The sequence below is a fragment of the Lycorma delicatula genome, chromosome 10 (genome assembly GCF_047948215.1).
Source record: "Lycorma delicatula isolate Av1 chromosome 10, ASM4794821v1, whole genome shotgun sequence".
In the NCBI taxonomy this organism is placed as follows: Eukaryota; Metazoa; Arthropoda; class Insecta; order Hemiptera; family Fulgoridae; genus Lycorma; species Lycorma delicatula.
In genome coordinates, this window is record NC_134464.1 from 39,375,439 (window position 1) to 39,402,246 (window position 26,808).

The window sequence follows — 26,808 nt, forward strand, 5'->3', positions numbered from 1 at the left end:
TTTGTTATTTTTATATAAAAATTTATATCTCAAGTTCGCATAGATGAATCACATCTATGCGTTTTAAAATTAGCAAAGAAATCAGGACTTAAATACCTTTCCAAATTACAAAATGGCGGCCGTGTTTATTTTTCAATCCGTTATATTTTAATAAATATTAGTTTTATGAAAATGTATGTTTTTGCTAAAATATTAAGCCTTTTATTTTCAACAAAATGACATTTTATTTTTTAAAATCTGTTAAGAAATAGTCGAGTTATGGGAGGAAACTGATGATGTAATTCTGTGTGTATTCTGTGTATCTGTGATAAATGGTCATTATTGTGAGAAAATTATTACTTAATATGATACTAATTTGCAATACTAGAATTAACAATAAATAAAAACAATATGAAATCGAATTGAACGTAAGTGGACATGCAAACAGATACATACAGATATATATATATATATATATATATATATATATATATATATATACCTTTTTTAAAATTAAATCTAAATTTTATTGAATCATATATTATTGTATAAAATCGTCTAAAAAGGGTATAAAAAAAATGTAGTCCATTACAATGTTATACTTATAGAGTAGTCACAAAACATGAAAAAATGATATATCAAAATAATAATATTTTTTTCAGTTCTGACACAAACAAAATTGTAATTATGTTCACATAATTTAATGAAAACTATCTGCTAAACTGGGTTTAATGATAATCTCTCTATCGAAAGTTAAACCAGTTAGTGAAGAAATTGATTATACAGAAACTTAATTTTTCTTGGAATTCTAATGTAATAAAAATACACATCAGATAATGAACAAAATAAAAAATATTAATTTTATAAATCGTATAAGGAAAATAGAGTGTTCAATAATAAGGGAATCCCACTTTAAACCTGTAAGTAGAAAGTATTATTACAAGTATTATCATTATAATTACATAACATTTTATAATTCAAAGAAAACTAAAATAAGGAAAAATAGTATTTCATCTATAGTAAACTTTCATGGTAAACCAGTTAAGGTTTTTTTTTTATTTTCAAACTAATTTTCTGTTTGGATAAGGAAAATAAATGCAGCTCAATGTATATTACAATAATAATTACTTAACAATTTTTAACTATATATAATTATTAAAATTAATCTTAATAGGTAACTGTAAATGATAATTATTTTAATAGATTATAATTAATTTTGAAATTCATAATAATTTTAACTACATTTAAATAATGTTGGTGAATATATACACCAAGAAAGAAAGATACATCTTGTACAGTTTCATTATTCTTTGTTACAGTAAATAAAAATATAAATTATTTTTGAAAAATAAATTAAAACTTAATATTTATTAATTATAGGCTTAACCTATTTGTAGCATACAAGTAACAAAAAATTTAAAAATTAACAAAATATCATATCAAAACAAAAATTAAATGAAAAAGAACAAAAACAAAAAATATAAACAAATATCACACACGTAAATAAATATACTAGTATATTTATGTAAATTAATTATAAAAAGAGAACAGAAAAATATATTTTAAAGACTCAAATAAAAAATAAAATAATAAAAATGAAAAAATAAAAATAAAAATATTATATGAGAAAAAAGCTGACAGTGATTTGTATAACATTCCTGGCTGTTCAATTTATTTTTTCAATTCAATTATTTATAAATAAATTAAGTCAAAATTAAAAAAATTTCAATTTGAAAAAAATGATTTGAACATGTAAACAAGTTAATCATATCAGGATAATAAGTAAATCAGGTCCAAAGTTATAAGTTCAAAATACAGGCCAACATACACATACATATCCACAAGTGTTGTATTTGACAAAAACATTTTTGTCAAATATTTTTTGGACTTGGGAGCCTTGGAATAAAAACTTTTTTCAAAAGTTATTTACACTTTTTAGAAATATATTTTGTTAAAAAATTTTTCTAATTTTTCCTTAAGGCAGAAGAGTTAAAGAAAGACAAATTTTTTTTCGATTTTTTTTTTTTTTTTTTTTATCACCAGGAAATTCAAAATAACAAAATATTTATTACATAAGTGATTTTTATAATGCAAAATAATGTAATAATTGTACCTTAAAAACCAGTGTTTACTTTAGTTGAAAGTTGAATAGAATACTCCTTATGTATCCCAAAAGAAGCTTACCATTATTTTCTCAGGTGAAAGATACAGATTTTATTTTACACAGAAAGTGAGCTTGAAGGATACTTCTGCACTTGTTTTGACTCTTAGTGTGAAATAGTGGATACATGTTTCATCACGTATTATAACATTTAAAATTTTTTTTATTTTCATACGGAAAAATTATATAACAATAACTAATCATTTTTTTTTGTGTTTGGCTGCAAAAAGGGGTGGAGTCCACCAAGTACTCTCTTTAATAAATTTGAGATGATCTCATACCATTGTTTCAATGATCTCAATACTTAATTTTTAGGATTATTATTTTTTTCAAAAAAATAAGTTGAAATCTTTTTGTAAACAGAGTTTCTTAGCTGAGGCAGTTTATTTTCAACTCTCTCTTGACACTATTTGAATGACTTGCACCATTCATTTTCATTAATTCTGGATTAAATAAGAAACTTATCTTCAAACTTAATTTTAAGTTTCATATACTTATATTTAAGTATAAGAATGAAAGACCCCTTATTTAAAAAAAAAAATTAATAGCTTGCTTTGCAACATTACTTTTACCTCTTATAACAGAAATCAGAGCAATTAATCATAAAAAATTAATAAAATTCCTGTTATTATTTTAAAATAAGTCATAATTGCTAATATTATTACTCTTTCAAATTTAATTAATGAATTTATTTACAACAGCGTAGTTCCCAACTGTCTTAAAAGTTCAGTTGCTATTCCTCTCCTCAAGAAAGGTTTAGCAGTTAATTTACAAAATAGGCCAATTTTATTATTGCCCATATTGAAGAAAATATTGAAAAATAATATTTTTAAATTTTTTGAAAAGCATAAAGTATTTACAAAGAGTTTCAGGCAAAAATTGTGCCAACACAACCATTTACCAGTTTTTAGAAAATATTTTAAATTGTTTAGGTAAAAAAAAGATTAAATTCTTTGTTCTCAGCAAAGCATTAGATTTAATTATTCATATTTTAGTGATACCCAAAAATTTAGTAACTAATAACATAGCAGGAGCTGCTTACAACTGTGTAAACAAGTAGTTGACCTTTTACCTAATAATGAATAGTGTATTCTTTGATACTGTTCTGATCAAGGTTTTACTGGAATTTCACTTGATTCATCCAAGAAAATACTGGGGCAGAACCTTTTTTCTATCCATGGAATAACATGTATCTATTTATTCTTGACACAATCTATGTAATGCATTACGTCTACTGCCCTGGTTAAAAGATTTATTTATACAATAGAATACTCATTTTTCCTATGGCTGGTGGTTTTTAGATATGAGGAAGCTGGAATTTGCAATGATGATAATTCCAATCTTTTTAGCATACATATTATTACATGACTAATGAGACAGTTTATCAAGCATTCAATTGCAGAAAACAGGAAGCACATGGAAAAATTAGAGAAAAGTAATCTAAAATAATAATTTGCCTAATCTATAAAGCATGACAGCTCTTTCTTATAAATATCTATCTTTACACGCGCGCCAGAGAGAGAGGGAGAGAAAGATACACACATATATACATTTGTGCGAGTCTGCATAATTATACATGAAATTACACATTTAATTATGAACTAATTTTGCATTTATTTTTTAAGAATTTTTTTAGAATGTTGTCAGAGTTATAAAACATTCTTCTTCCTCTATATATAACTGATTATGACAATAAAAGTAGTAAGCAATTGAAGTTGAACAGACAAAAATTCTTAAATTATTTAGTTTTAAGTTACATTTAAATCTTTGTGTTATGCATCATAAATCTCGATGGATATATATAAAAAAAAAGGCATTAAACACCAGTCACTTCTGAAAATGGTATATAACCATTCTTAGGCATGACAAGCATTTAATGTCAGGCTTACTAGAGAAAAGAGGGATGAGGGACTGATAAATGGCATCGAACCTTACTATAATGAGTCGTCATTCAACCCTTTATATAATGTCTAATTTACTTTGTTTAACAAAGAGAACTGCTGTATAATAAACATCATTAATCTAACAGAAAATGATTAATTAGCGTCATTTGTGTACAGAATGGTTTATGTGCATTATAGCCATAAGAAAGAAAGAAACGTAATAAATAATATAATAATTTTCTAAGAAAAATTTTAATAGATATCTATTAAATATGAACCTTAAAAATAAAAATAATTAATCAGCAAAATGCTGATTTTATATATATATATATATATATAAGGTAAGATATGTCTTATCTCAATATTCTGTACTAGCAGGTTTATTTTGATAGGATTTAATTTTAATTTAACAGTACAGAGGAAAAATATGAATCTAAAAAACATTAGTTTCAGTAAAAAAATATAAATATATATGTATATAAATTTAGAGAAGGAGTTGTTTTTTTACACATTTAAATTAGTGACAGTAATTTTAGATAACAATAAAATTCCCTAAACTGTTAAAAAATCATATGTTTAAAATTATTTTCACCTTGAACAAAATTTCATGAAAGCTGTTTCCTGTATTAAATGCTACAACTAAATTGCTACAATTATTATTGTATTAATTCATTTTTACTATTACACATACAATAAATTTTTAACAAACAACTTGAAGTTGATGAAATGAAATTAAATGAGCTGCATTTATAGTAATTTGTATATATATATATATATATATATATATATATATATATATATATATATATACAGTAAATTAGTATTAATCATTTCTAGCAACAACTGTACACAATGATATTGCTACTGATCATATAAAAAAAGGAAAAAGTTCTAAGATTCAACTGAGCTCACTGATGTAAGAGTTTTTACCTGCCTACCTTATGACCAGTTGAGTATTATTTCACAGAAATAAATAAGACATAAGAAAGCTTTAAGTAAAGAAAAAACTTAATGTTTTATATTAACTTCTGACATTTATTTTCAATACTTTACCATATAATAATTAAAAAAAAGGTTTTCTACAGAGAGAACATATGTGTTATGATCATACAAATGTTAGATTTATAGATTCCAGTGAAATTTAATGGTACAGATTACAATACTTTCCCTTCTTAAGCTATATCTCTGCTACAGCGCTAGGCGGGAAAGTAAAACATGCTCATACCCACAATTTATAATTTTGTCATCTGCAAACATAAAATTGAAATTGTGTTTGTATTCTCTCTTATTTGTTAATTCATCATTTAAAAATTACTACACAGAAAAGTAGATTTAAAAGGATTTAAAGGATTTAAAAAAAAGGTGTAAGATGAATTTATTGTATTTTCAGAATTTACTCACCCACCTTGTATTTAAAAAAAGAGAATTTACAATAACAGTAATGGTCGATAGAATTGAATTGGCTATTATTATTAAAAAAAAATAATTTCTAATCATGTCAATTACTATCACAAAAATAATGATTTTGTGATTTATTAACTTAGAACAGATTATAAATTTAATAGGGAAACTAGCTTAAACAGAAAGCTTATTTTATTTTGGAAAATTTTTAAATTGAATTTTCTGGTTGTAATAATTTTAAAAAAAATTTATATGATTCAAAAAAATGTTTTTTGTTAAGCAGAATATTGCGCTATAAAAATATTTATAATATCTGAAAGAATTCTCATAGTTAATTCTCATGATTTAATTCATCTAAAATCAGGGGTTTGCCAATTGTGTGTTAAAATAAAAAACGCAACTTAAAAAAAAAGTGCATTAAGTAACTAATAATAGAATGAGTGAGTAATGGACACATTAAAACAATCATTGCTAAGTAAACCAATACAAAAATAAATAAATTCAATAATTTATTTATAAAATTTACACAGACAGTAAGAATAAATTAATTTCAGACGGACATATAAATTATATTTATTCAAAGAAGAGAGGAGGAGGAAGTAGCTGTTAAGCATAAAATAGATAAAATAAATAATTAAAAAGAAAAATATTTTATTATGAAGAAAAAGTAGAGTAGAAAAAATACAGAAATTGGATATATATGAATACAATAATATTAATGTTTATTTTGTTCAAGCAAGTATTTAATCCAGGCTAATTGAATTACAGTTTTCCAATATCAAGAGGTCATTCTATTACCTGAATGACAAAATCAACAATAATGATTATTGTCTAAAATAACAGCTTAAAATTATATTATTTTACGATCATGCTCTCAAATTGATTTAGCTTTTTAAATGACATCATGAATATTGATTTTATATGAATACCTAAATGCATTCATATAAATTTAATGAACTGAATAATGCTTTTTATTTAACACTACTATTTGGCCTGTTGTAAATCACTTGTAGCAAGTGAATTTAACAGTTTAATTCAGTTAAAGAAAATGTTTTGTTATGTATTACAGTTTGACTGATTCAGAATGCATAATTCTCAGTGAAATGCATGTTTCTCATGCTAATGTTTTATTATTGTAGCGATTCTTAAGTTATTAAATAAATATTCATAAATATAACTTTTTTCTGAGTGAATACATTAAAATTAATTTCAGATAATTATGTTGGGTCTTTATATCATGGGAGTAATATATTGGTACTTTATTTCACTGAGAGGGAAGAGAGTCAGTTTGTACCTTTATACAGAAAGAAGATAAAAATATTACAAAGAAAAAAGTTACAAGTTGTCTGATCCTTCATAGAAAGTAATTTTATTAAAGAAAAACATGCGCATAATTTGTGCATTTTGTTATAAATAAAAATAAAAAAAGAAATGGGCATAAGTGCACTGAAATTAAAGAAAATATCATTAATGCTTGTTCTGGCATCAGAAGTTAATCCTGAATTTATATTAAAAAAACATAATATTTGTATATAGCATGTTTGCAGTTTTCTTTTTAGACCAATCTCACTAGTTATGTAGTGAATAAATTGATTTGTTAGTTGCTGGATTTGTAAATTAAAAAATACAAAATCTTCTGTTATTTTTAATGGTATGGATTCGTACATTTAAATTTTATTTTATACTAAAATATAACAAAATTACAGGGAAAACAAAAGTTCTAAAATTACAGTACAATTATGCAATTAGTAAGGTAATTGCTATAGCAATTAACGCTTTTATTATTATTAACAATTAAAGTTTTTATTATTTATGAATTATACATTTTAATTATTCACAATAAATAATAAAATCCACTACTTTTGTCTTTAGGCCTCTCCATTTAACCTTTTTGTACTATATGTATTCTGTACTACCTTTTTGTACTACTATGGTGTTTCAATCTTACTTTATTAGTAATCTTTACAGATCACACCTGGGTACTATACCATACAGCAAGCTGGGTCTAAGCCAAGTCAAGGCCATGTTTATCAGCAGAATGATACTATTTTGTATGGAAAAGTTGATTCTACCAGGGTGGGATTGAGTCATTGCCTTAGCCGCTTTAAGCCCTGAACCTGGTCAATCCCTAGACAAAACTGTTCTGACTGGAGCCTTATCTGAAGTGAAAAGAATTAATTCAAATATCATTTGGGGTGAAGTATTAGGTGCATGCTGGATTTTGATCAACAACAGACATACCAGTGAGTGAATAGCACTAAACCTTGTTTTGTGACTCACAGTTTCATGTGGGTAGAAGGACAACCTGCAACCTACCAAGGTGATGACAGCTCACACTGCATTCATCAAGTACTGAACTACCACCAGATGCAATCTCTACACAGTGCATGAGTTTTATTTTCACTTGAACAACTCAGCCCCAAATTGGGCTTTCTATATCATCAATAGATTGGAAACAGACACTGCAAAATTGGTTTGGAAACAGAAACATGTACTCCAAAACATCCCAACCCCGTAGGTGGAAGACACCCACCTTGTAATGTTACCTGTCGCCACACCACCCCTCCATACCAAGTCCTGACTGGCTTTACCAGAGGTCTTTAGACCCTCTAACTGATTACATTTCACAGTCATCAGCCAGGCTTCGGTTCAGGATGCCACCGATGTAAATGCCTCAGCAGACATTTGCATCAGTTAAATTCATATAAAATTTTGCCTTCACATAGGCCTCAAATATATGGCTGTTTTCCAAAACAGCCATACCCAACAAAGTACAAAAATAACGCAGTAATTCTGAAAGAACCTATAACCTACGCACGATTTCATCAGTATGCAGCTAAAACACTATTTGGAAGAATGGATTAAGGAAGAGGGAAAGGAGTAGCTAGTAATAAAAATATCACTTACTGACAAGGGGTAATAAAATTAAACAGACTTAAAGGAATATTTGAAGGTATTCCAAATAAAATTCCTCAATAGATGGGAGGGATGTTTACATAAAACTGAAGTAGAGCACATTATGATCAATAAATCTGCACTTAACAGCTCAAATATATCCTGCAATAAGCTGGTTTTCTTACATATAATAGAGAACTATATAATAAGTGTAAGGTTCAATAAGGAAAATTATTGCCTACACTAACAATTGTATGGAATGGAGTAGATTAGATTCTACCACAAGTAACAACTCATCCACATTTTACAACAAATAATTCACTCTTGTTCTGACTGGAAGATCTAAAAACCTTCAGTCATTACATTAAAAATAAATTATAGTATAATGTATACTACATTATAAAGATGAATTGTGGAAACTTAATAAAAATGAAAAATCAGATTTAACTGTTTACCTGACTTTTTTCAGTGTCATCTCTTCTGGTTGTATGTGCCTCCAAATACCATACAAATAATCTCTACATAACTTAGCTGCATTTTCTCTTATAGCTTCAACTGAATTACAACCATTCATTTGTAGATAAGTTGAAGCTGCGGAGTTCATCTGACTAGCTTTGTCAAATTCAACAGCCAATTAATTACCAATATCTTATTTTCCTAAAAACAAAAAGAAAAGAAATTAAATATTAAGTAAACTTTATTGTGTAGAAATAATATTTTTTATTTTTATATAATTGGCGATTACTGTCAGAAATGAAGATTAGAAGAATCTACCAACTTCTTTAAATGACAGATCCAAATAAATTTACGATCTTATACCGATATTATATAGATTATCAATCTTTATACTTTGATACAAGAAGAGATCTATTAAATTTTCTAATGTGAGTAAATAAAATTGGTTTAACAACTCGTATTAAAAAATATGTAATTAAATTATAGATTAATAAAACATGAGGTGGAAGGTTTAAAAAATTAAAATCCATTTGTTTCAAAACCAGTACAGGTCAGTTGATACAAATTTAGTCCTTAGACTGTCACTATGGGACTGTCACAAGAGGCATTTTGAATACTTTTTGGCCCTCAGTAATCCCATTCAGTCTGTTACTAGGTAGGTTGCCATCACCCTTATCAAGTTGGCACTGAAAAGAGCTATTGGATGGTGAACTCCTGAGTTTGACAACAATAACAGCTGTATTAGCTCAGGATCTTAATCTAAAAATGATTCTTAAATAAACTGTTTTGGCTTTTCATCAGGTGGCTGTTATCAGAAGCTTGACTTGGGTGGTCAGGTACAGCCAAGTTTATCTACACTGAGTGTCTTCTCCATCATTTTCTTCTGGAAATAACATCTAATCTTTCCATCAATGACTGGAATGGCTGTGTTAGCAGTCTCTTTAACACGTTGACTGCCACGCTGATCTAACAAGTTATGTATGGCTGGCCGTGAGATCCCGTATGGGATCTCACCAGGCCAGAGAATTTTATCACCAGGCCAGAGATCCCATTTGGAATCTCAAGTCGAATTAGTTTATAACCTACTCTGTCTCCGTATGGGATCTCACTGTGCATGTTTTTTTAAGTAGAAATGTTCACTAAATTCTAACCTTTAAACTGATCTATTTAGCGCTCTAATACCTAAATCAGTACAAATGTTATAGGAATTTAAAATTTCATAAGTTTAGGCACTATAAATTCGAAAATAACGCTTAAATTCGAGTAATTATAACATTTTAAAGTTTCAAACAACCAATAACAAGGTTGGCCAACCTGCTGTATCATCTGCTTTTACAAATATTAATAATCTCATACATAATAACATAACCTAAGTTTCATAACTTGTTTAGAAGAAGTGTGTAATTATTGGTAATTTACATAGTTACGTTGTTTCTAATTTGAATAGAAATGGAAGTAAATTAAATTTTTGAGTGTTTAATGAATAGTGATTAAGAAGATTCGACTGTTTTTGATTCAGATTTGGACCCAGAATATGCACCTAGCAGTAATACTTCTGAAGAAAGTGAAATTGATATTTCTGGTAATGCTAGCGATAATAATGTAAGTACAAATAATGATAATGACAGATCCCGTAACAATTTTGTATACAATCCAGAAAACATAAGTGTTGGAATAAATCCTGATGTTATTGAAACGTTAATTGATGGAACTTCTATTGATTTTTATTATTTATTTTTTGATTCAGAAATTATAAATGTTATCGTAAATGAGACGAATAAATATGAAGATAAGCAGCTCCAGCTCGAGCTTCTTAGTTGTTCAAGAATGAAAAAGTGGGTCCCAAATACGAATTGGGAAATAAAAAAATATTTGGGCTCATTATTTGGATGGGCTTACTTAAATTATCTTCAATAGCAAGTTATTGGAGTATGTTAGATGTATTTCAAAATAAAATACATAAGTATATGTCAAGGAATTGGTTTGAGTTATTACTCAACAATGTTCACTTCTGTGATGAAACTGAAAGCCCTGATAGGTTAGGTAAAATAAAGGGTGTTGTTGATTCATTGGTTGAGAAAATAAATTTTTGCTATCACCAGAGAGAGATGTAATAGATGAATCCATTGTTCCATTCACGGGGCGATTGGCATTTAAACAATTCATTAAAAATAAACATCATCAGTATGGGATGATATTTAAGATAAGATATTTAAGATATGCTTCCCTTCTTGCTATACTGTAGGAATGAGAATTTATCCTGGTAAACGAGCGGGCAATGGTAAAAATCTGACAAAAAATGTTGTCATGGATTTAATGAAACCATATTTAAATTTCGGAAGGACACTTTTTACCGATAATTTTTACATGAGTATAGATCTTACACATGAATTGAATAAACAGTCTACGTATTTAGTTGGTACTCTCAAATCTAATAGAAAGAAAAATCCTAAGATATTGTTTAGCAAAAAATTAAAAAAAAGGAGAGTTTATATCACTTAAAAGCTCAACCAATCTCATGATTTGTAAATGGAAGGATAAGAGAGACCTTCTTATGTTAAGCACAATTGACCCTCCAGAAATGGTAGCAGTTGTTAAGCGAAATAAAGTTATTTCAAAGTCAAAAGTTGTTTTACGTTACAATAACGGGAAATCTGCTATTGATCTCGCAGATCAACTTTCCTCCTATAATTCACCACTCAGGAAATCGCTGAAGTGGTATAGCAGCTATAGATGTTGTTTGTAACATAGCTGTTGTGAATTCTCATTATTTATTTACAGCTGTAACTAAAAGAAATTTCTCAATAACTGAATTCCGGACCTCACTTGTACAAGAATTAATAAGTGATGATGCACCACTTGATAATTCAGAAGTTTATAACAAAGAGCACCAACTTGTTTCGGCTAAGAAGAGTCGTTGTGCTACATGTTACAAACATACTTCTGCAAGATTTGGAAGAAAGTATGCACATCACACTCCAAGAAGACACGTACTAAATGCTCAGTCTGTTTATATACTAGTATACTATTGCCAAGACTGTTTCTGTTATGAACATAAAATAAGGAAATAGACTTTATTTTTTAAAATTTCATATATTGGAAATTATATTTCTTTTCATTTATTATCTTGTTATTATTATTTTATTATTGTCTATTATTATTTTATTTATTATCTTTTAAAAGTATATGTACACTTTTTTTGTAAAATTGATAAAAATATACTATAATAACTTGCCCAACAGATCATCTTTTACTCTTAAAATCCTAATAATATGTGAAATTGATACAGTAACAAAAATAAGCGTTACTAGGAGGCCATGAGATCCCATATGGGATCTCACATCCTAGGGCCATAATACCAATAAAATTACATTCATAATATGGTAAAAACAACTAATTTGCAATATTGAGTTAATATCTGACCAATAAGTACAGTGGCCAGTTGGAAACATTGCTTTTTTTTTACATGGCCATGTAGCAACTCTGTGAGTTGCAACTCGGTGAGACTCTAAACGGGATCTCATGGCAGCCAACGTGTTAATAGCGGGGTTGGATTGCAATGATATGAGTTTAACAGAATAATAATCACTCTGACTGATGACTATTGGATTAAAATTACAAGTCCCCAAATTGTCAACTTTATTTCACCTGGTAGCACAGTTATCTAATTATACAGGCACCTATAGTGAAATTAATCTTTTAAAGCACTGAAGAAGAAACACATCTTGAAAAAATATTTGGTAATTGAATAGAAGATTTGTTAAATTTTAAGGGAGGTAATGTTCAGTAATAGAGAAGGAAAAGTTATTTGCAGTTTGTACATGAATTGCGGTAGCAGTAATAAGAAAGGCAAAAAATAATAGGAAAATAGAACAATAGGTAAAAAAGGTAACAATTCAGAAATGTGTGAGACTAGCATATTTTCTATTCTTATTACTTTTCAACTTGTGTGAAAAAAGGCAATAAAATATTTAGAAGTTAAACATCTCTGGCAAGAGCAACTAGGGAGAGTGGGAGGAAAAAAAGCTATCATGCCCAGTTCCATTAGCCCTTTATTTTAGTTTATTAATCCAGCCTGGTGTTCTCCTTTAGTGTTTTACAAATATATTGTTTTTCTTTTAAAGAATAAATTTCAGTTTACTGAGATTTATTGAAATATTTATTTCAACAGGGATTAATTTCAATTTTGTAGTTTTATTTAATTATGCAAGTTATTTAATTAATTTATTTGTAGAAATTACTTTTCACTTTAGTTTGCTTACTGAACTGTTCAAATTCAAATTATTATTTAGATTCAGTGCTGTGTGCCTTGCAGTACTGAATTTTATTATCTATTCTATATAATAAAACTTATTTTTTTCATGTTGGTGTATTAAATCTGGACTTAGATTCTATTATATTTCAATTCTGATGAAATTTATCGTTCCATAAACATTTTTCTATCTCTCATTTCCTATATGTCTTTCTCTTTTTAATTTTCTGGTTATAGGCCAGAAAATTAAGTATTTGCCTCAATCAAAAATCCAGCAATTAGAGTTTGGTAATGACCCTCCTGTGGTTCTTCTTTAATCATCATATTTTGTATCGTTCCTACATTATGTTCAATGAAAAAGAGGTACTTACGTATTAACGCCACCGTAGCTACAGCTTTATTTAAAAACAAAGTAGTCAATCGGATTTCGGTGGGAAATGGGCCGATATAGAGTTTAACATAGATTCAAAACAGTCTCTTTATTAATTTTAATATATAACCATTTATATTTATTTATTTTATAAATATAATTTAACCAAACTTAACCTATGCTTGCTTCGCTCACTAACCTTTACTAATTAACAGGAGTGTTTTGATTATTTAAATAATAAATAATTGCAATAATTACTGAATTTATTAAATAAATACTCAAAAAATTACGGTGTTAATTAGTCAAGGTTAGCAAGCGTAGGTTAAGCTTGGTTAAATTATATTTATAAAATAAATAAATAAATATAAATAACCATTTATTAAAATTAATAAAGAGACTGTTCATTTTCTACCGAAATCTGATTGACTACTTTGTTTTTAAGTAAAGCTGTAGCTGTGGTGGCGTGAATACGTAAGTACCAAAAAAGACAAGTGGTCTTTCATTTTTTTTAAAGAGCTTTTATTTATGATTAATAAAGTATTATTATGGTTTTATATTAATACTTATATTTTACTTAATAATGACCTATAAATAAATTTTGGAGTAAAAATATTTATGCTTTTTTCCACTATGTAGCTTTTTATACCTGAAAAGTGTCAGTTGATCAAATTTTTACAGTAATCTACAAATTAGCTTTTTTTTTTACTTTGAAGCAATACTTGAGCTTTTATGTGTTTTTCTGTGTTGATTTTTAACATAGCTTGTAGATGCCCTGAACTTCTACATTAATTATATTAATATAATTTTTCATCTTAGTGCTTTTTTTTACATTTCACTGTAAACAAAATACTGATAGTGTAGCTATATAAGAACATATGGTTACTCATAGTTCATATGAATAAAAACATAATGGTGTGGTAAAAATGTATTTGGCCCGGTTCTTAGCGTTACCCAACAAACACCACTAGGAGGTACTTCATTTCTCAATTTAAAAAAAAATTTTTTTTTTTTTAATATATTTTAGTCGCGTAGCTGGAGGCAGGTTCAGCCGGTTGAATCCCACATACACTAACAGTGGCAGTGGCTATGTTGGTTAAGCTGCATGCCATACACTATTGCACCACCTTAAAAAATTTTAAATAAAAAAAACCCAAAAATGGTTTTTAGATATTTGTCTAAAGAGTATTTGCAAGCCCAAATAGAACAAATATCTTATTTAGAATTGTTGGAAATGGGGAAAATTTCCAATCTTTATTTAAAACTTTTTTACCTTTCTTCACTCCTTTTAAGGTTGAATTTAAAAAATCTAGAATTCAGTTTTTAGATAGTCACGTGAAGATTACTTATACCAAAAAAATTTCATAACTTCATTTATTACCCGGAAATTAAAGAAATAGTAAAATTCAATGTTACTCCATTTTAATCCTTTAAACTTGGAATTTCAACATTTCTTAATGTGCACTACCATAAGAAGAATGTGAATACAAATTTTCATTAATTTTTTTTCAATAGTTTTTTTGGATATTGATTATGAGTCAGTCAGGACATGTTGTTTTACAGGCATAGATTTAAAAATTGTTTTAATATAAAACCTGAATTGTGCTCCTGAATATTCTCTGATCATAAGAACAGTACATTTGTGACTTACTTTCCTTTTTCAGAATGCCAAAACTAGTAAATCTTAATATCTTTATTTTTTCCTTGAAGAGTTAATGCACTCCATTTTTTCTTCAATTTCTCTAAAGACTTTCTCAATTTACATATTATAAAGCAAAGCGGAACAGACTATCCATTTCTAAAGTAATGGGAAACAATGGGGAATCACAACTTTTGTTTTTCTTCTACTCTTATAAGTGCAACCTGATTCTTGTACAGATTAGAAATAACTCATAAAATATAAGTAAATAGGGAAATAACACAAAATGGCATCACTAGATAAACTTCCTCTGCAAAATAAAAATTAATCACAAAAGGTTTATTTGACAAAAAGTATGACTTAGTTACATGTACATAAAATAAATCTATACATAATTTTGAATTGATAACTTTCTTCATTTTTTAAGACAGCTATAAAGTTAATGTCCATAGAAATTTACTATAAATCTAAAGGAAAAACTAATATTCTGAATAGCATTCACAAAGTTATAAGCAAAATTAATATGAGAACTGTATGTTGAAGATTGAATTTAATAATTCTAAGGAATAAATTAAAAAAAATATATTAAATATCTATATATAAATTACTTTTCAAACATTTTGAATAATAGTTCTGTACTATCTACGGAAAATAGTTCATTATTATTTAATTAAGAAGGATTTACATATTGATAATGTACTTTAAGAGAAAAAAGACAATATAAAATCTTTATCATTACTTTTGTAAAAGATAAATATATTTTTATATTTTAATAGAATCAATCTTTTCTGATAATAAATAAAACAAAAGATAAAGATTAAAAAAAATTATGAACTGGAATGAGGATTTACTATTATACCATTGTATTTATACATAATTTTACATCGTGAAAAATTTACATAGTTTTACTTTTAATATGTATTAATAAAAATATATAACATGCAAAATGAACACTGTGCATAAATTTTTTTGCATATATTTTAAAATACTAGAAGATGTGTTCATGTATGATTGTCATATTACCTTCGTAACACATAATATGTATATAATTTGTTATGCAAAGTAAGTCACGCATCATTTGTTACCATAATATGAATGTGAATTTAGTGTTTCTATTTATCCTTGAATTTTATAAGAAAACTAGCATGTATTAGACAAGAGCGCAATTTAGTAATAAATGACACTATATTTAGAGCAGTTTTTAATTTAGTACATTTCTACCATATTTTTTTAGACGTATTATTTCATGGATACCAAAATTTAAACTAATAAATCAAACTTTATTATTAAAAATTAATGTAGAAAATAATAAAATAATTATCTCACAATGGATAATAATATTACAGAAAATCTATTAGTAATGAAGTTTTTAGGAGCAGTGATTGATAGCAGCCTATTTCCATATACATTCTTGGATAAAAAATTATTTTAAATATCTTTGTATAATCTCTCATACTAAAGACTGTTTTGGGGATCATCAAGTAAAATAAATTTGGTTATAGATTTTAGCCTATAAGACAGTCATGATGAAGATATGAAATATGTTAGATATAAAAAAAACTGAAATCAGTGTTTAAGACATTAATGACTGTTCCTCATTATTTATTAATGAAGCAAAAATCAGTTGCAGGCAAATATAATTTAAAAATAGAATTAATTTTAAAATTATTTATACATTAATACTTACAATTCAAGAAATTTATGTATATTGAAACCCATAGAAGTACATTAAGTGAATTTAAATCAAACCATCTACAGCTAAAGTTCATGTTGAAATTACCAAATGGTATTGTACCTGTGATAATAGAAAGGTTTTTCAAAAAAATGATAAAAGGCGTTTTTAAATAAAAATGTTTCTCAGTATTGCCATAGAAGGATATTAAGTGATATTTATTTACCAGAATTTATGTGGCAAATCAAAGTTCAACATTCCTTGCTGAATTAACTTTTCCACATAATATAAAGCTAAGCCTTGAGTAACATTAATACGATAAAATTCTGGTACAAAACCACTGGAAACTTGACCCACCTGAAATCACCGCCTTGTAAGCTTAGATCTGGTTTGATAATAGTTTGATGCAAGGCTACATTTAACAAGGCAAATTGAGACAGGGATGGTGTAGAATAGTAAAATCCACCTAAGATTTGAGACTAAAAGCCATCCTGTCTGTTCTAAGCAAACACGATCACTGCTCCTTTGAATCGAATCCTCAATCATTAGACATCTAGATAATTTTGACATTATCTCAATATCACCTGGGCTAAGAACCATGAAAGTTATTAGATACTCTATTCAGATTTTGCAAATGGATCAACAGCAAATGCTTCCTGAATATGCTATATGTTATGATTGGTTCTGATTTGTATTAGTCATGCAAAATTTGTTGATCGGCAATATGCGGGGGCCCGCTCCTACTAAGGGTAAAATACCCTTATTTTTCATGGAGTTATGGTTAGGATGGATGTACCTTATGGCAGTTATATGGGAAAGGTTATTGTCTTTTTCCACCAGCCACCTCTTTCTTATCTTAAATTCTATTTCCTTGGTTTTAGTTCAGAACATCTATATCAGGCTTGGCGATCTGATAAGAGTTTGGCTTACCTGGACTTTGTTTTCCTGTCTGATAAGTCCATTATTAGCATAATAGCTAATATAAAAATTTAATTGTAATTAAAATACAAATTCTAATTGTCCAAAAAATACAAATGCAAAAAATTAGACCAAATGATGTTAGAAATAACATTTTTGCTACAAATAAGTAAGTTGGCAAAAACAATTGACAATACCAGTAGTAAATCCAGTTGGCATTATATAGTTTCATCTATTTTGACAGAATGTAAATTTTGGACTAAAGTGCTAATTTATACTTTTTAATTAAATAATTCATTGGCATGGTAAAAAAAAAAATTATGTGCTACTTTTTTAATAACTACACCAGTATTTTGTGCTAGTTGTTATGCATTTCAGCTGTTCAGAAAATCTTAATACAAACTAGTCATTGTATGTACATGGGTATGTATGTTTGTTCCATACCAATTTCTACCAAACTTGGGACAATTATTACTTACTAACTGAACAGAAATACTGTGGATGTTAAACATTCCTACTGTAATTGTTGCAGGAGATGTGAGGTGTTCAAACCTTAAAACATTATAAAAGGTTAAAATTTTGGAACATTTGAGAATATTCAAGAATATTTTCAAACATTACTAAATTTTGAAAATTTGTAGAACTTCTTAAAGCTTTCTATACATTTTGGAGCATTCTAGATCATTAACATAAATTTTTAAATATTATTGCATTTTTTAACAAGAAGGAAAGACAAAAAATGCTGTTTACAGCCAAATACTGGATTAGTCTTAAGTCATTGCAGCCTTGAACTCTTGTGTTGCAGTTTGAAAGCCCTGTTTACTTGAATATATATTGTACATTTATGTAGTTGTATTAGTTATTTCTATATTCTGAATTTGTGTGTATGTGTGTCTTTGTATACAACTTAGGGCTGTATATACAATCTTTCTCGATGCTCATGACAGAATTAATCAACTAATTGAATTAAATTAAATTGTACATACTTGTGCAGTGGCATAAGTTATCTGTACAAAATATATTTGTATAGTTGCATTAGTTATTGTGCTGTAAATTGTTTGAAAGTTTAAAACACATGTCCTTTTTTCACACTCCTCATGTTTTTATTCAAATCATACTACTGTAAGGTAATTACAGGGTAAACAGGCTAGATTTGAAAGGTTAAATTCAACAAGAAGGAATGAAAAAGAAGATTTATGTTTTTTTGTGGAAAGTTGTAACAATTTTTATAAAAAAGAAGTGGATGGGCTACTGAAGAAATTATGATTCTGATCAACATTGGATATATAAGCTAGTAAATTACAAAGAAATCTAAATTTTGTATAGAACAGGAATATATGATCCAATTCTACTCACTGATAACTCAGTAAAACAAGCTATTCATGTTGGAGTAAAATGTAAGAGATTCTTTAAATTTTATACACAGGATTGATAAAAAAAGCAGTTGTTGAAATCACAGATCAAGATAGAAAACACAGGGATGATTCACAAGTATTTTACTCTTGTTTTTGAACAATAATACCAGTAATTTTATACTAATTAGCATTAATACAATAAATGCAGTAATACCATGTTCCCTCTTTATGTCCTCTGTCATTTCTCACTGCTTTTCCTTATCCTTAATCCTTCTTTCCTAGAAAAATACCATCTGTTTCTGGTTGTAAATCTCCCAACAACAAAGATTATCATGCTTACACAGTTTAATCCTACATGGGCTCGTCAAGCACATAATTTTCTATCCATTTTTGATTCAGCTTCTGTAATTTAGAGGGTGTTGTGAATATAAAACTCCTCTCTTGGGTACTTACATCTCATTAATCTACATACATAAATAGATATATACATACAGAATTTTCAGTTGAAGATGAGCATGCAAAATATTACGCTGTTAAAAGTTAAATTTAGAATCAATATGTTTCTAAAAAAACGTTATGTAAGACTAACATTTACTTTATTATACTTGGTAGTTTAGTTTATTACAATATAATAATTGTTTAGAGTTGTTAATCCATTTCACTACTGAGCATATTTTATTTAGCCTTTGATGTTTAAAAATTAAAAAAAGTGTTTACTATCAGCCAATAAAAACAAACAGATAAAATAATAATCAATATTTTATTTTTAAAATGTTATACTCTTTTATCTTTATCCAATACAATCAGTTTACAAAAGAGATAATCAGTTAATATATAATTAATCAGTTATTTATTTAATTTAATTTACATTATCTTTTTTTTATTGAAAAATTTAAAGTAGATAAAATCATCTAGTAGCAGTCTATTTTTACTTGATTTAATATTAGTTTTGTCTGAAAATGATAATTTATGTATTGTGGAAGTAAATGATTTAAAGGCTACATAAATGATAACAAATATTAATTATACTTATATAATATTTTTACACATTCTTACATAAAAAAAATTACGTTATTGAGATCTTTCAGAACATCAGAACAAGCTTTAAGAAACACCTCTTCAGTACAATGATAGAATCTTAGTCTTTCATAAGGAAAGTCTCCCAGTTTTGAATCCTGGTTGGTATAGCGATTTTCAAATACTATAAAATTTCCATTTCACATTTCCACACATAAGCTTCAAGTCTAAATGATGTGAATTAATCATAAAAAAAAGTATACCTATGTATATATATGTTAAGTATAAAAGTTAAGTATAAGTTAATATGTTAAGTATAAAAGTATATATAATAAATATTTTGTGCTGATTATTTAAATTTTTGTACAAAAATGATGAGTAACTATTGTTTAAATATTATTTTATATATATGAATTCTTCATAATACATATTATGAAGTAATATGTCTTACTTACTATTAATATGTCTTACTATGAAGTATTATGAAGGACATAATACTTCATAATTTAATAGTCCTTCATATTATGAAGTTAAGTATGTATATTCTTTCATTTTTATACAATACTAGTTGTAAGGTATAATTTTTGTACTAGTAATTTTATGAAATACGTATGTCTATAATTGTAAGCTTTTAATTTGGCACTTAACTTCAGCATATCAAAATTTAAAAACGTTTAAAAAAAAATTATCTTTTATATTTAATTATTTGTTTTTTAAGAAAGTTACTTTCTCTTTTCCCAAGAGTTTCTTAAGAATTAAAAATTATATGAATTATCAGAACATATTATTTTTTATCATGAAAGAAATAAAAATCTTCAGACATAACAATAATAATAATGCGTAATTCAATTTTTTAATAAGTTTAAAGAAATCAACTATTTTACAAGTGTACACTACATCTATTTATCACCACTATTGTGCACTACACATTTTATATTTATCATAAATTTATACAATTTTTTTTTTGGCTCGTATTTCACAGACATAAATAGTTTCAAATATGTTCATATGTATTAATGCACTGAGAGATTGTTGCAATAATTACCAATGAATATAATGATATTAACATTGAAAAAAAGTTTATACTAATTTCTATTCATTGGTAAAATTTTAATACAATTTTTTTTTAAATGATACAATCTGTGTTTCATAATACTTATTATTTACAGCTCTCCTTTTTATGTTCAGCTCTGGAATCACCATAAGGTTTTACTTCAGAGGATGAGTGTGAATGATCTGTATGAATGTAAATGAAGTGTATTCTTGTACAGCCTCAGGTCGACCATTCCTGCGATGTGTAGTTAATTGAAATGCAACTACCAAAGAACACCGGTATCCCCGAATTAGAATTCAAATCCGTATAAAAGTAACTGCCTTCACTAGGATTTGAATTTTTGAACTCGACTTCGAAATCAGCTGATTTGCAATGAAGAGTTTAATCATTAGACCAACTCAGTGGGTTTTATTATTTACAGCCGATCCTGTTTTACTGAAAAATTCTTTTAAAGTTACTTTTATCATTGGCGCTTAATTTGTAATGTAATAAGTTGCAAATATGTGAAGATAATAAATCAATATAAAATAATTAAATTATAAATTAATAAAAGCAGAAAACAATAATGCAATAACAATTTGAAAGTATAATTATAAAATATTTAATGCATTTTATTTAAGGTTATATTAAAAGAGGATACTGAAAATTTTGTTTATTAAATTTTAAATTAATCGATCAAAAATCCTATAGATGGTTAGAATTTTATAATAAACACATTATTAAAAGGAAATAGCAACAGAAGAGAAGATATGACCTCTGTGACTCAGCACTCAATAATACAGGTAGGTCAGGAGTTAAAATCCATACTACATCTACAACAAACTAGGCTATTTATTATCAGGGAGGGAAAGATATTCTTTAAGGGAGTACACAATTTTTTTAGATTGCTTACAAAAAATTTTCTCTCATAAATACTTAAATCATTTAATAATTTCTCCTTGAACTTGAGCCCTATTTATATACAATAAATTAATGTTCCACAATCAACTTTCACAAAAATACTTATTCCATTTCACTTATTATTATAATTACGACTTTTTAGATTTCTTTTAAAATCTGTTTGTCTTAATTTATGTTGTAAAACTGAAAATATTTTTGTCATGATACAAATGAATACTTTTCATAAATTACGTTTTACAAAAACCAAATTAAAAAATATAAAAATATGAAATGTTAGAAATTGTTATTAATAAAAAACTGGTCTGGATGACATAATTGCTGGAACTAAACAATGATCTGATTTTTTTTATACTGAACACCCTTTCTGAATTTTTGATTGAATTCTAAAATATAATAAATTTTAGATACTGTATTGTATTTTACACAGACGTAATACATATTTAATAATATAACAAAGATTTATTGTTATTAAGACATTATTAATAAAGAAAAAAAGTCTGATGTGGATATACCACATCACTTCCTTGTACACCTATTAAATATCGTATATACATTTTTTTTAAATTAAAAGTACATAATATTTTATTTCATTTATATATTATGATATTTTTTTTATTGTTATTATTGAATTATTATTTAGAGTAAATTTTTTTTTACAATCAGAGATTAATAATTATTAATAAATAAATATATTTATATTAAAAAAAAGGAGATGAAGTTTGATTCGAACCAATGTGTCTTTCCCTTCTAAGATCAAATATTTCATTAATTAAAATTTTATTTGGCTATAACTCTGGAACCAATGAAAATAAGTACCACTTATGATATGTCATTAAAAAGCTCTCAATGAGAGTTTATTACTGCAGTTAAGAAAAAGTTCAAAATCCAAATTTTTTTGATTTTGGAGTTGGGAGGTGCACTAGATGTTACAACAGTCCTAAATCCAAAATTTCAACATCCTATGGCTAATCGAATATGGGTTATGCGAGATAAATACGTACATACAGACTTCACGCTGATACTAGTTAAAATGGACTCAGGGATGGTCAAAGTAGCTGGCCTTCATGGTGCGAGTGGTAGCGTCTCGGCCTTTCACTAAGAGGTCCTGGGTTCGAATCCTGGTCAACACGGAATTTTTTACACACGCTACAAAACACTCATCTCATCCTCTGTGGAAAGAATTGCTTGATTGTGGACCCGGAGATTAAACAAAAAATAGGATGGTCAAAATAGGTATTTCCATTGAAATCTGAAACCGAAATTTTTCGCAATCGCAGTACTTCGTACAAGAAGTAAAAATATAGTTTCAGAGCAAACATTTTGCACTATAAATGATCTAAACATTGCTATTGTCTCTAATAACAATAATTTTTTTATGAAAATTATTCTACTTGTATGTATATATTTATAAACATTTTTTTAAATTTAAAAAATTTCATGAATATAAATAAATAATCAGTACTAATAATGTTATGCATTAAAAAAATGTTTACTGGATAAAAATAAATAAAAGGATAAATGCACCTATCCTATTTTGCTACTAGAATGTTCAGGGTCCGGCAAATAAATCTGACGATTTTGTAGTAATTGTTATGTTGGCACCACTGTCAATGAGAAGGCGGGAGTGTTGTACATCGACAGGTCTATTCATGCTATTTTAGTAGCCAGTATGTCGTGGTCGGGTGAACTATGAGCGTTTGTGACTGAAGCCTATTTTAAAAATAATGACTCGGTTAATGAACACAGCGTTTATTTCACAGACATTTCAATTTAAATCGACACGCGTCTGTTCTTAGTAGGAATACGATATTGTTGTGGGTGAAGAAGGAACACATCGTCTGCTTTAAAAATGAAACCGACAGGACGAAAACGGACTGTGAGAACGCCTGAAAACATTAACGCTGTAAGGTTAGCTGTTACGCGGTCTCCACGACGTTCAGCAGCGAGACATGCTGCTGCGCTAGCCATTTCTGATCGAAGTGTTCGACGAATTCTTCATGCCGACCTGAAATTCCATCCGTATAAGATGATGTTAGTGCAGCAACTTAATGCAAATGATTGGGCGTCTCGCAAAGCAGCTTGCGAGGTCATCCTCGAAAATGTTCACCAAGATTCCATTATTCTTTTAAGTGACGAGGCACATTTTTATCTGTCAGGATTTGTGAATAAACAAAATTACCGTTATTGGGCTTCGCATAATCTACGGAAAATTCTTGAAAAACCACTTCAGTCAATATGTTACGGTGTGCGGTTTCAAAGTTCGGCATAATTGGCCCGTATTTTTTTTGAGGTGTTAAATCGTAGAGTAACAGTAACATCTCATCGATATGTAAAAATGTTGAATGAATTTCTGCGACCGAAACCGAATTACTTTCAAGGACATGAAATTTGGTTTCAACAGGATGGTGCCACCGCCCATACGGCGATAATCGCAATAGATGTTCTGCGAGAGACCTTTCCTGGACGTTTGATTTCCCGATTTGGCGACATTCCTTGGGCAGCGCGTTCACCTGATCTGGCTGTTTGTGATTTTTTTTCTGTGGGGGTATTTCAAACATAAAGTCTTCTGTAGTCGACCACAGTCAATTGCAGAACTCATGGAGGCCATTCAACGAGAAATTGAAGCAGTTCCACAAGTGATGATTGAGCGAGCAATGTCAAATTTTATAATGAGGTTAAGGGAGTGTGTGAGGAGTAATGGAAAACATTTGGACGACATAATATTCAAATAAAAAAAATCTATGTAAGTAATTCATTATAAATTGCAAAAATTGATGTTAATTTGATATATTAAATGTTTTAATAGTACGAAACACAGTTTAATTATTATCCCTCAAAAATCGTCAGGTTTATATGCCGGACCCTGTATTTTAATAATGATATATTTTTACAATATGGTTTTAACTTAAATTATTGTTTTTCTGATCCAAGAGAAAAGTGTTACATACAGCAAAAGAAATGAAATATAACAGAAGTATGAAAAAAAGAACTCTAATAGACTATACATCTGAAATAAGAAAAATGATTGGACTGGAAAATATGACAGAGAAATGAGCTGTATAGATTAGTTTAGGTAAATAGATGGTGGAAGGCCAAGAAACACTGAATAGTTCATGAGGAAGGATGTACAGAAGAGAAGCAAGACAGAGGCAGCATTTTTTTTTTCTAACAATTCTTAATCCAGTGTTCATCCTAATCAGTTAAATAAATATATGCATAACAAATTATTAGTGATAAATATATATATTTATAAAGTATTTCTAATTCTTATTAATACTATTCTGAAATAGTAAGTAGGATAAGAAAAGTACTAGATCAAAATTTATGAAGTTATGGCCATAGTGTAGGAATTTTATATATATACAAAAGAATGAATCTTTACTTAAGTTTTTTAATGATTAATTCTCCTCATCAGCTCGAAGCTTACCCCATAGGAATATATAAGACGCTAATTTTTTAGATTATAAAAAATGCCATGCCTGACCAGGATTCAAAACCCAGGTAATTCTGATTTTCTAACATTCTGCCACTGATAATAATAACTGATGTGTAGTAAACAGTCATTTTATATTTATCTCACTATTCTTCTACCTGTTATAAACAGTTTTTATTCATAACAACTATTACAATGACATGATTTTCTTTTTTTTAATTTTTGATTTTTTAATTGCCGGTTTACTTAATAAGCACCTAAGCTGTTGGTCAATAAATCTGGATTTCCTGTCAAACTAACCCAAAAATATTCCGCATTACCTAAGCATAGATTCAACAAGAATCTAACCCAAAAAGCAACAGAAGGAAGAAGAGATCAAGAAATCAAGTAAAACTGTTAAAACCGAGAATGTTTTACTTACACACTTTTTTCTGTTTAGCCTCCTGGAATCACCGTCAGATGTTACTTCAGAGGATGGATGAGGATGATATGTATGAGTGTTAAGTGAAGGTCGACCATTTCTGAGATGTGTGATTAATTGAAACCCAACCACCAAAGAACACTAGTATCATGATCTAGTATTCAAATAAAAGTAGCTACATATAAAAGTAGCTGTCTTTACTAGGATTTGAACGTTGGAACTCTCAACTTCGAAATCAGCTGATTTCTGAAGATGCATTCACCACTACACCAACCCAGTGGGTACTTACACAGGAACTTTTTTCTCTTTCCTGTTTAGCCTCCAGGAATTATTGTTCAGGTATTACATCAGAGGATGAATGAGGATGATATGTATGAGTGTAAATGAGGTATAGTCTTGTAGTCTCAGTTTGACCATTCCTGAGATGTGTGGTTAATTGAACCCAATCACCAAAGAACACCGGTATCCACGACCTAGTATTCAAATTTGTATAAAAGTCCTTATTAATACTATTATGAAGTATTGCACAAAGCTTAGGCAGCACTGAAAAGGACTAGATCAAAATTTATGCAGTTATGGTCATAGCGAAGGAATTTTTATATATTTAAGAAAATATATATACATAAAAGAATGATTCTTTATTTAAGTTTTTAATGATTAATTCATTAATACTGCCTTTATTAGGATTTGAATTCTGGAACTTACACAGGAACTGCACAACAACAACATTACTCAAAAAAAAAAAACCATCAACCTAACCCAAAATTCTTTAGAGACCAGCTTATCTTTACCTACAATTAGAATATTATTGATAAATAATTTCGTGTCAGTCAGTTCTGATATATACTGAAAGCAAATTTTTGTCTGCATACCATGAACTGTATCAGAATTCCTTAATGAAAATTCTTTCTCATCCAAAATCTGGATTCTTTGGTAACTGTTTACTATACCTCTCTGTTTCTAAACTCTTTGATATTGAGATATATCCTACGAAATGGTTAGCAA

At 27.9% G+C, this 26,808-nt stretch overlaps 1 protein-coding gene across 2 annotated transcripts in view; it reads right to left on the reverse strand.

The window, feature by feature from the left end:
* Positions 1-26,808, reverse strand: part of LOC142331022 (choline/ethanolamine kinase-like) — a 53,043-nt gene that overhangs the window by 22,567 nt on the left and 3,668 nt on the right. Inside the window, exons 1-2 of one of the 2 annotated variants that reach the window (XM_075376595.1) lie at positions 19,193-19,376; positions 8,775-8,976 (exon numbers count right to left, since the gene is read on the reverse strand). In XM_075376595.1, the coding sequence (XP_075232710.1) occupies positions 8,775-8,923 (149 nt within the window). In that variant the 5' untranslated portion in view covers positions 8,924-8,976; positions 19,193-19,376. Of the gene's footprint in view, positions 1-8,774; positions 8,977-19,192; positions 19,377-26,808 lie in introns of those variants that run through there. The other variant, XM_075376593.1, reaches the window with a different exon arrangement.